We start from the raw sequence: 11,504 nt of genomic DNA on the forward strand, positions 1-11,504 counted from the left end.
CGTTCTGTAGGCAGGGATTTTATTTAATAAATTTGAGCTTGCTCTTTGTTTGAGTGCTATATTTACCAAGACAAATTTAATTTATTGGTTTACATTTCCTCTTCCCTAAGCCTGTCCACCAGGCACGTACGGTAAGAACTGTAACCGAGTATGTCAGTGCTCCGCCGAGAATGAGGAATGTCACCCGGTGACTGGCGACTGCGCGTGCCGCCCGGGGTACCACGGGGCCCACTGCAACCTCCGTGAGTATTGTTTTGGGGCCGCCTGTTTTCTGAGTGAGGACTGAGTTATGTCAAAGCATGTGCTGGTGCTTTGAGTTCATCTGTGTCAGTACCTTCAGAGTTGATTGAGATAAAGTGAGCACAGGTTGGGTTAATTTACAGTAGTAAAAATACCTCTATTATTGCAAGGGATTATTTTTTTTTAAAATCAAGATAATTTTTTTTTAAAAAGCCAAATTCATTTACTAGGTAAATTCTTTACAATTTAATGCCACGCTGAAGAATATCAATATCATTCTCTACATTTATACCTCTCATCTTCAGATACACCTGGATATTGTGTAGCTCTTTCACTTCCAAATACCTAGGCCAAAATACTTCCCGGAATCTCTATGTGCTCAAGTAGGGACAAATGGTTATTAGAAAACAACAAGCTGCAATTGGCAATAAATCTACGTGATTCATAAAGTCACTTAAGTTGTAGGGCCATCTGAGGAACAATCAAATTAAACAAATTGTTACTCTGGATTGAAAAATGGTGACTAGCATAAAGGACAAAATGCCAATTGGCTGAACACTCCATCATAAAAAATATTCCCAGGTCTACGTGCCTCATGCTGGTATTTTAGGATGTCTGTGAAGTTGTTTCTGGTGGAATGTGGCAACTGATAAGAAACATATACCAAAGCATCCAATAAAGGAGACAGTTAATTACCTTTTTATTTACAACTTTAATTTTGTTTTTAATCCATAGCTTGTAATAGCCTGATTTAAAAAAAAAAAAAAAAAAAAAAGTAGTTGTACAAACTCAGTCTTTCCTTGGCAAACGCTGACTTTCCTTTCTTAGGAATCCAGCACAGCTCTGTTTGGTTTGCTTGCTTTTTTGGGTGACAATTTGGATATGGCCAGCTGCAATATATATGGCTCTAGTAAGGGTTAAACACATGCTTCATTCCTTGAGTAGAAGCAGGAAAGAGGCTCATTTTTTTAGCGATGGGCACTTGTATTACCATCATGTCATCACAAGTTATTCTTTGAAATATAAATGTAAATGTAAGGATTGATTCTGTCCTCCTTTGTACATCAGTTCTCACTGTAAGTGAGAGATTGGAATCCGGCCGTCAACATCTAGGCTAGAGCCATCTGGATCCATTATACATTAGATTATAATAAATATTACAGCAGAGCAGTAGTAGAGATCAACTATTTAACAGTATCATTTTAAAAGACTTAATCATGGTTAGCCTATTACTTTTACATAGCAATCTTTCAGTAGTCGTTACCTGTACACGTAGTACTAAATCTCTATAGATTATAGTAAATGTCCTCGAGCTTGCTTAGATCCTTAAGATTTTATTTCAGAATTTAACAATTGAAAAGATTAATAATTACACTGAAGTTCTGATATAAAAGAAATTACTTACAAAATGAAATCTGTGTTTCATTGCATTCAGAGTGGATTTCGCCACAGACTTCTGCATAGGCAGGATTAAACCTATAGCGTATGAGACGTGAGCCTTCATGGCATTGCGTTCTCTTAGATTCCAAAAATACACAGTATCTTGCACAGCAAATTCTCACTTAATAAGTACAGTTTGTTGAACATTTCTTGGAGAGATAGTGGAATGGTGGAGGTTCACAGAGAGATAAAATTTGTCTTGAATCTATGTAGGGTTCCTTCTATTCTCCCCAGTGCCAGTCTGGCCACTGCATAGACAGACACAAAAATGGAAGGAAAAGAGTTTGAGTGTGAGTTATTTTTAGGTTTATGTCAGTGGTGTGAGAGATCGTGGACCTAATTCTGAAGTGACTGTCTGATAACCAGGGACAGCTAGCGTGACTTTGGTGGGAATACTCCATGTTCCTGCCATCCTCACTACAGAGAGCTGGGGCTGCTCCAGGATGAAGAAGCTTTCAATGTAATATTAAAAACAGCCTAGGGAGCAGCTTCCAAAGATGTGAAACGGGCTTCAGTCCAGTCAACATGTGGTTGGATGCTGCTGGAAATGGTTTCTGGCAACTATTGCTATATTTATAGTACTGTGAAAAAAGGTTGAAGAAAGTATCTATAAAAGGTGTACTTGGCTGGGAAGTCAAATTTCCAGGAGCCAAGAGCAATGAGGCTTTCATGTTCTCAAATTTTGGAGCAAAGAGCTGAAACAGTCTCTTGGCAGGGTCCAGAGGAAGCAGACAAACTAGCAATAAGGTTCCCATCAGCTGTCCATAACTCGGTGGACATGCAGATCTATTTGAGTGAAGTTATGAATAAAAAGTAGTGAGAAGTGTTGTAATGGATTAAAAAAAACCCCATACTACGTCTCTTACATTTACTGGGATGAGTGGACCCTGAGCCAGAAAGACCTCACCAGCTTCCCCTTCAAGCTGTAGATAACAGAATGCTTCAAGAGTCCTTTTTTTACAATGCAGTTAATAATATTGTCAGGAAAAACCCTAGTGTATGTAGTTGGTATGAAGACTTACAAGCTCTTGGTTATGGCAAATCCACCCAAACCAGAAGGAAAAATCAGGAAACGAGTTGGGAATCTGGCTTCTGCTCCTGCTATTCTCAGGAAAACATAAGTCAGATGCACAGGAAACTGTTAAATTAGAAAATGTCTTTATGAGATAACTGGTGGTTAGAGGGTAACCCTCTTTATAAAGGCAGAGCCTGCTTAAATGGCAGGATAAATTGCTCTAGCTGTCTGCATGGAAGTTCTCCTGCAAAGTAGTAACAGATGAGATGGCCTTGTTAATAATCATGGGAATGTTGCAGCTGATGTGTTTGCCCTGCTTGTGCTGCTTCCTGTTGAACCAAAATAAATAAAATACTGCAAGGGTAAATAAACTGTTAAGGGGGAAATTGCTGCATCCCTTTCAGTAATGGAACAGCTCTTGCTTGTCTTGTGCGGAGGAACAACTCTGAAAGCTTTGCCAGGGAGAAGCAGCATGTTTGGGAGTGTGGGAAACAGAACTGAAAAAGAGAAAAGCCAAATGATGACCAAAAGGAAGGGAGGAGGAAAAGAGAAACTCTGTTAGAATCCAATTAAATCATTGGATCTGGGTGTGTCCTTACCTTCATGTCTTGGTGGAAATGAAATAGATGTTGCAGGGCTTGCTCCTTGGTGCCAGGGTTTGCACATGAAACAGTTTTTCTGTGCTGACAGATGGAAGCACTGATGCCAAAGTATTCATTGAGAAGAAACTGTGGTTGGGAAGGGCTGGGGAGAGTATCTGCGTGTTGTAAAAGTGTGTATCTGTTTAGCCCTGACGATCTGCTATCCTGTTTTGAGCAGAAGCCAATTTTCAATTTTATTTTAAAAGGCATCCCTTTAAAGCTTCACCATAAGTTCTCCCTCTCTAATGAATAGTTCAAAAAATCCAGAGATTTCTCCAGTCACTCAGACCATGCTTTCATGCCTTCAGAAAAGACAGAAAATACATAAATTTATGCACAGATTGCAAGAGATCTGTTGCTTGGAGATGTGCAAATATGTATTCAACCAGATTTCCAAAGTAGCAATAGGCTTTCCTTTTGCTGTGGGAAGAGAAGGAAGGAGCAACGAAATGACACGGAGAAGCAGTAGCACTAGTGTGACTGCTGAGTGATGATCATGTTGCTCTAAAAGCACCAGCTTCTTCCCATTCCAGTACACTGGAAAACTAGAATAACCTGCATCTCCAGAGTTTGGTGGTGGCAGGCTGGTGGCAGCCCTGGCAGAAAGAGGCACGTGCTTGGCAGCTCTGCCCGGCTCTTCTCCTCAGTTGCAGCCTCCATCACTCTAAAGAGTATCTTGCAGACATGAGCTAAGTGTGACAAATGCATTTTTGTTTTCCTGATCTTGTATTCAGCATTCCTTCAACATTAGGTGTCCAAAAAGAAACCAGAAATACTCCCTACCACCTGGAAAACCTCTTAGTGGACAGCTTGTGGCCATGTAACACTGGCTCAGCAATCCATCCAGATCTAATGTTTCTTCTGGTTGGTACAAAATACAGCTGCTTTGTTTGGGTTTGGTTGTTGGTTTTTTTCTCAGAGAAAATTATGATGAAGGGAATGGAGCATCTCCCTTATGAGGAAAGGCTGAGGGAGCTGGGTCTCTTTAGCCTGGAAAAGAGGAGACTGAGGGGTGACCTAATCAATGTTTATAAATACGTAAAGGGTGAGTGTCAGGAGGATGGAGCCAGGCTCTTCTCTGTGACATCTAGTGATAGGACAAGGGGCAATGGGTTCAAGCTGGAACATAGGAGGTTCCACTTGAATACACGAAAAAACTTCTTCACGGTGAGGGTGACAGAGCACTGGAACAGGCTGCCCAGAGAGGTTGTGGAGTCTCCTTCTCTGGAGACATTCAAAGCCCGCCTGGATGCGTTCCTGTGTGATCTGATCTAGGTGTTCCTGCTCCGGCAGGGGGATTGGACTAGATGATCTTTCGAGGTCCCTTCCAATCTCTAACATTCTGTGATTCTGTAATTTTCTGGCTTTGCATTTAAAGCATCCCTCTCCTGTATCCATCTTGGCAGAAGGTGTCTTCTGAATTTTCATGTTACTGTCATTTGCATACAGAGCCCACTAGATGTGCCAGAGCAATGCAAGCTCCCGTTTGGAGTGAGAGTAGATTATGGAGGAAAGAAACTTTCTCCAACTTAAACTTTTAAAAAAGATGAGGCTTGCCCCACGATCTGTAACTGATTGATTAAAACAACTGCTAAAAGGGGCTGAGATGGCTCACGGCATCTCACCATCACGCACAAGCCAGGCTGTTGCTGCCCAAAGGAAGGGGGACTGGGGCCCCATCTCTCCTTTCCTGCCATAGGAGTGAAAGGGGGGACAGGTTGATCTGGAGGAGAAATACATCTGGGAAAGCTCTGAAGAACTGGCCTTGCTTTTCTTGCTACCATCACATATGAGGAGCAGGTAGAGCCAGAAGCAGTTGGTCCAGCTCTCCAGGGCTTTGACACTGCAAGTCCACGCTGCCTTGCTGCCCCAGGGACTGCATTGCCTGAGGCAACCGTCTGCTTGTCATTGCCTACTCCTGGCCCTCTAGAAGCAAATAGAGTTAGAAAATGAAAATCTAATTTTGGTTGAAAGCAACAAAGTACTTATGACATGAAATGCAATGTGCCCAGTAGCAACATAGCCTAATCACTGTTTTGTTCTTTTAAAACAGGGTGTCCGAAAGGTACTTATGGTTCAAACTGCCAAAAACCCTGTAAATGCATGAATGGAGGCCATTGCGACCCCGTGTCGGGAACTTGTGATTGTGTGCCTGGTTTCATTGGAGCCGACTGTAGTAAAAGTAAGCCAACATTCATGTTCCTCCGCTTTCAAAAAAACAGCAGAGAGAATAATCTGCATAAGAGCTTGTCAGTAGAAAAACAGACAGATCCCAGCTACCTCCTTCTTGAATTGTAAATCAGGATTCCAGCTTTGTAAAAAATCTCTTGCAAAATATTTTCCTTCTCTTCTGCGTGCGTAGAAGCAAGGACAGTCATCCCAGGATTACAACCTGCTTGCCCAAATTTATTTCTAGAGCCAGCTTAGCATGAACTGTTCAAGTTCCTTCTTCCTGTCCAAAATTTCTAGGTTGAGAAATTATCTCAATATTTTGCTTCACGCTGTGGTGCCATTAGTTTCAATAAATGGGAAAAAGATCAAGTTTTGTCATGGCAAGACTGGTAAAGACTCCATGGCAACCCTACTCTTACTTCCCTATTTTTGAGCTAAATTGTGTGGTTGAGTTTCTGTGCTATTTCCAAAGCTATGATCTCAAGGTTCTCTGCAGCTTATTCACAGAAAGGCAATGCTTTAACATTGAGTAGCCTATAGGTTTGCTTTTCAGCCTAGGACAGCATCAACGTTAAGGAAGGAAAGATGTCCTTAGCTGGAAGGACGAGCAGCTGATGTTTCAGTTGTACACTCACCTTTTTGGGAGGAAACCTGCGAAGTGTTCCATGTGAAACCATGGATCACATTTATAACCTGAGGTAAAGCTTCAGAGGGAAGCAGCAGTCATGACTTTGGATGGGTTTTGGATTCATAGTTGTTGCTTTGAAGTACGTTAGCTGAAATAAAAATGAAGCCAACTTTACCTATAAAATCTCGCCTATGCTAAAAATGAAAACTGGCATTGGATACCCATGGTGTTTAACAAAAGACTCTTTCCTTCAGCTTGCCCTGAAAACCGATATGGGAAGGACTGCGCCCTGTTCTGTGCATGTGGTAAAGGTCAGTGTGACCCACAGACTGGCAAGTGTACCTGTCCTCCCGGCCAAATGGGACCCGGCTGTCAGCAAGGTAACAAAGCGGGACCCGAGGTCATCTCGTCAGTTGGTGACATACTTAAAACATCCAGCAAATAACACTCAGTGCCAAACATTGTTTGTAACTGAGTTTCCTAACGCCTTTGCTTGATAACACTGCAGTGTGCTGTGCTCAGCCCCCATCCCTCTCCGCTCCATCACCCAGCCTTTATCTGCCCCCGTCTCCTGCCCACACCTCACCGCTTTGCTCCATGACTCCTTTCAGAGACTGCAGTCCAAACAGAACACAACGATGGGGAGAAGGGTAGTTTGACCCACACAACACGAGCAGTGTGAGGGCACTGTGGATGGATGGGGCTAAATTTAGAAGCAAATTGCTTGAGCTGAAAAAGGGAAGGGAGAGTGTTTGCTGGAGAGGAGGACTTGAGAGATAGGACAAAGGGAGGAGAGCAAGAGCAACAAATGTGGAGTGAAGCCATATGAGAACATATGGTGAGACAGAGAGTGTTTGGATGAAATGTCTAATAAGCATGGAGCAGAGCATCCCACAGCCCTTGGGAGACACCAGGCACTTAGGATACTCTGTGGGGAGCATGTGTTTGTGTTTATTCCCTGTCACCCTCATCCTTTTTTTGGGGATGCTAATTTATTTTTTTTCCAAACTTTGTTAATTCTCTGTAGTGTGTCCCCAGGGACAATATGGCCCCAACTGCCACCTGACATGTACCTGTCAGAACGGCGGTATCTGTGACCACGTGGATGGCAACTGCACTTGCGGGCTCGGCTGGATGGGAAGATCATGTGAGAAGGGTAATTTTCTGCTTTGACGATAGTGGATGTGGACATTCAAGTAGGGGTTTGCAGTGTCTACAGACACAAAAGGGGACAGCTTTTGCTTAAGGGGACTCCCGCCCAGCTGCGTTCATCTCTGTAGCTTCTCTCACATGGAACTGCCCCTCGTTAGAGCTTTAGGTCTTTTTTTCAGAGACAGTTTGCTCACAAGTCCTGCTCTGTAATTCACATAAATCCCTTTGCATGGACTCTTATTTCTTCTTCTGTCCAACTTTTGTGTTCTTTTGTTCATGGGAACGTTGTTTTGTGTCTTCTTTCATGTGCTCCTCCGAGGTCAGCAGAAGCCCACATCTCCCTCCTCTTGTTACATTCTCTCTTGTTATTATTTTCCTTTTGACACTGGACTGCAGTTGAACTTTCCATGTATTGACTTCCCTTCTAGTACAGTTCTGACAACATCTGTCCAAGACAATTGAGATCGTCCTGCTATCTCGCCCTTATTTCTCCATGACAGCTCTTCCATGCACAAGACAAAGCACACTTAAACAGAATAAGATCAGTTTTCACTCCAGAAACCTTCCTACCAGCCCAGAACAGAGTTTTTCCATGTCTTTCTGTCCATCTGTCAAAAGTCACTGCACATTTCTGTTCCAATTTATCTCTCCAGAGAAGAGATACCTGTATACTTACGGGTTTATATGTTCAGGAAACCATGAGTTTGTTGGTATGATGTCAAATAAATAGTTCCAAGTTCACGTTCAAGGTAATGTGATTGTTACATGATAACTGCCATGACATAATCTCCCCAACACACTCCAGGGCTTTCATTTGCAGCCTTTCTGTCCCTGACATCTATAGGATATCCACCTCAAACTCCGTAAATATCTTTATGAAAAACTGGTCACTATAGGGGAGTGTCCCAATATAAAAGTGTCATATAGAAATGGCACTTTTTAGCAGAATTCTTTAGTGCAATCATTTCACTTTGTGCCTGAGAAGACTCAGAGACCTTCTTCATGCATCCATGTGTGCAGAGAAGGAGCAGGGAGAAAAGGAGAGATGCTAACTACATGGAGCCACTCACAATGGGAATACCACTGTGGGCAGGCACTAAAAAAGGGCAGTTTACCAATAACTGCCCAACTTCATGGTGCAGAGGCCGCCTGGGTTCATCTCTCTTTGTCTGTTCCTTGAAATCTCTGAGACCACCCATAGGCTGGACTTGGGCTGCAAGGTCCCGGTGGGGTCAGAGAGGTGTCACCATGTGGAGTAGTGGATCATGGGTGTATCTTACAGATGTGCTGAGATAAAACATTTCTGATGTCAAGCGCGGGGGCAGACACTCACTCAGGGCATAAAGAACTGTGTGTTACATAAATCACTGGAGAGAGCTTCACTGTTCATCTTTTGCCAGAGGCAGCCAAGTTATTGGAAATTTGAGTCTTGATTTCCACAGCAGTGTGGTTTTGAGTCTGTTTTGACTAGAAATCAAAGACAGCTAATCAGATATCCTTTTTCTAATGATTAGATACGATGTTCTTGAAAGGTCTTGTCTGACATTTGTGGAGTTATGAATCTGATTATTTGGATAGCCACGCTCATTTAAGTCCGTCTGCCCAGACTCAAATTATCACAACAGCGGGAAGTTAACTTATGCAGAAATGATGCCTAGGTTAATTATATTGGCACAGTCACTTTTGCATGACTTGGCTTTCTGTAAGTTGAGACGTGTTCGGTTCTGTAAAAGCAGATATCTCATTATACATGGAAAGTCTGGTGCTGTGTGTGAAAAAGAGATCCTCCTGGTTTTATTAGGAATTGGAACAGTGTGAACTCCAATGATAACACAGAGGAGGAAAAGCTTCATGTTTTCTTTCACACTTTCTAAGTGCCTAAAAGAAAATATTGCTGTAGATATAGGAAAAAAATAGTAAGTGGCATAAATTGTATCTTCTATGTGGCTTTACCAGACGTGGTGTACATAAAGAGACAAATTTAAAAAAGGTAAGCTATACAAAGTACAAGGAAATTGCTGTTTGAACATCTATATAATACAAAAGATGTCTCGTCAAAGTATGTATATACACTGTAGTTGTGCAGAAATGCTGTGTCTTCATAACAAATGTTCTCCTCGGCTCTGCAAGTTCTTGTATGGGCATAGTATCTCAGCTACGCAAGCTATCACAGAAGAGCTTTTCTGGGTGAGGCCAGTGATTTTTCTTTTCTTTGTCTGTTTTTCTGTCCACGTCCTGCTAGCAGAATGTCTCCCAGGGAAGTATGGGTCTGGCTGCAGCTTGGACTGCTTGTGCCAGCACAACGGCACCTGCGACAGGTTCACGGGCTGCTGCCGGTGCCCCGAGGGTTACTACGGCCACTCCTGTGAGCACAGTAAGTGCAGGCACCTGGGCAGCCTTCTCCAACAGTGATGGGATGTGGGCTTCAGAGTAGTCACATAAACGCCTCATTGGCTCAGTTAAAATTTTTGAGGTGTCCCAGATCACTTGGCTGCTTCCAGATATGAGTAACTTGGATATCTCTGATGCTGGGGTGGTACAAGTTTAAAAAAACATGGCGTTATTAGAGTTAATGATAAACATGATTTTTGTTGTCTCCCAGGGAACGTAGCTGAGAATACAGAGGATTTCAAAGGAACATATGTTTTTCTTCATAAACCTTCCTCACTTGGTTCTTTAATTTTTCAGGGTGCCCCCTTGGATTTTATGGGCTAAGCTGTCTTCACGCATGTGCCTGTAAAAATGGAGCGAGCTGCGATGCGGTGACAGGACAGTGCATTTGTCCTCTGGGTTATCAAGGCGTCCACTGTGAAAAAGGTACTTGCACCCCTCTGATGTAAAAGAAAAAAAACACAAACAAAACAAAAGTCAAAAATCCCCATGTCATTACTCAAATATTTGTTTATTGAGAGCAACTTCTATATTTTGAGCTTTATGGATATCCTGAAACACTGAATGTGGGATTATTTACTTGTTATATAGCTGGGTGTTCTCATTTCCTTATAAATTAACTAATCTGGTTCTGATTAATACGTTGAAAGTCCTGGTCTCCATGATGTCTTGCAGCAATGAGTTCCACGTGTCGTTTATTAAATATGAGTTCTTTTTACTGATTTTTAAATTTACTTCTAAACTCTAAGATTATTAAATAGGTGCATGTCAGACCTGTTGAGTGTTATGGAATGCTCTTCTAGAGAGTTCTAATTAAAAATGAAAATAAGTGCCAGTTACATTTCTGGGACAGATTTACAGATACCTTTGATAGGTTAGATTAGATGAATGCAAAATAAGGAGAATTCATATAAATATTATGCCTGTTCCACTGTGTTCCATTCTTCATTAAACTTGGCATTTACACTAGCTTCAGTGGAGAGTTTATGGGCTTTCTGCTGAGACATCCTGGAACAACTCTGGCTTAATGTACCTGTTGCCATTCAATTGTACGTCTAAACAAGCCTCTCGCTGTCAGGCTGCGACAGGGGCTGGTTTGGAGAGAGGTGCCGGCGCCGGTGTGACTGCGGAGATGCTCCTTGTGATCCAGAGACTGGGAAGTGTTTTTGTCCACCTGGGAAGACTGGAGACAAATGTGACATCGGTAAGGCTAACATTTTCTAAGGGCTGGACTATGTATGGTTAAACCAACATGACCTGTTGGTCTAAGCATAGCTGTGAAAGGACATTTGCCAGTATCCAAGAACACATTGTTTGTAGCGAATTACTCTTACAGATTATCAACAGCTTTGTCAAACAGGCTGTACCTCTTGATTTAATCAATATTTACATTGATATACCGATAGAAGAACTGTTTATGGGTCAGCTGTAAAATGTCATTTGCCTTGAGCTTTGGAGAATGTGCGCTGGTGAAGAGCACAGCAAAACTCCAGAGGATGCAAATGAGCATGAAGGGATCTGATTGCCCATGTGTTGTGACACATGAACATTTGTGACCCTTTTCAGACCAATGCAAAAGTATGTCCGGCTCTGGGTTTGCTTCCCCAGGGAGGAAGAATCCCTGCGGATGAGGGTAGTGGAGCTGCGGCACCTATACCTGCTTCTGGGATTCAGCAATAGTCCAGGAATATTTAATCCAAACAAAATTCCCTTGTTTGCAGTGCAGACACTTGGGTTGTGTGCTTGGGAAATGGTTGGCCCACAAGAGCAGAATTATTTTGTAACAAGGTTATAAAAATAAGTGACAAAATTATCCTGTAGGGAA

At 42.4% G+C, this 11,504-nt stretch overlaps 1 protein-coding gene across 1 annotated transcript in view; it reads left to right on the forward strand.

Moving 5' to 3' along the window:
- Nucleotides 1–110: 110 nt before the first annotated feature.
- Nucleotides 111–11,504, forward strand: part of LOC104472277 (multiple epidermal growth factor-like domains protein 6) — a gene marked incomplete at its 5' end in the record, with an annotated part of 14,659 nt that continues 3,265 nt past the window's right edge. Inside the window, 7 exons of the mRNA XM_010087875.1 lie at nt 111–242; nt 5,390–5,518; nt 6,391–6,516; nt 7,164–7,292; nt 9,531–9,662; nt 9,977–10,105; nt 10,758–10,883. Of these exons, the coding sequence (XP_010086177.1) occupies nt 111–242; nt 5,390–5,518; nt 6,391–6,516; nt 7,164–7,292; nt 9,531–9,662; nt 9,977–10,105; nt 10,758–10,883 (903 nt within the window). The remainder of the gene's footprint in view (nt 243–5,389; nt 5,519–6,390; nt 6,517–7,163; nt 7,293–9,530; nt 9,663–9,976; nt 10,106–10,757; nt 10,884–11,504) is intronic.

The sequence above is a fragment of the Pterocles gutturalis genome, unplaced genomic scaffold (genome assembly GCF_000699245.1).
Source record: "Pterocles gutturalis isolate BGI_N339 unplaced genomic scaffold, ASM69924v1 scaffold36886, whole genome shotgun sequence".
NCBI classification, from domain to species: domain Eukaryota; kingdom Metazoa; phylum Chordata; class Aves; order Pterocliformes; family Pteroclidae; genus Pterocles; species Pterocles gutturalis.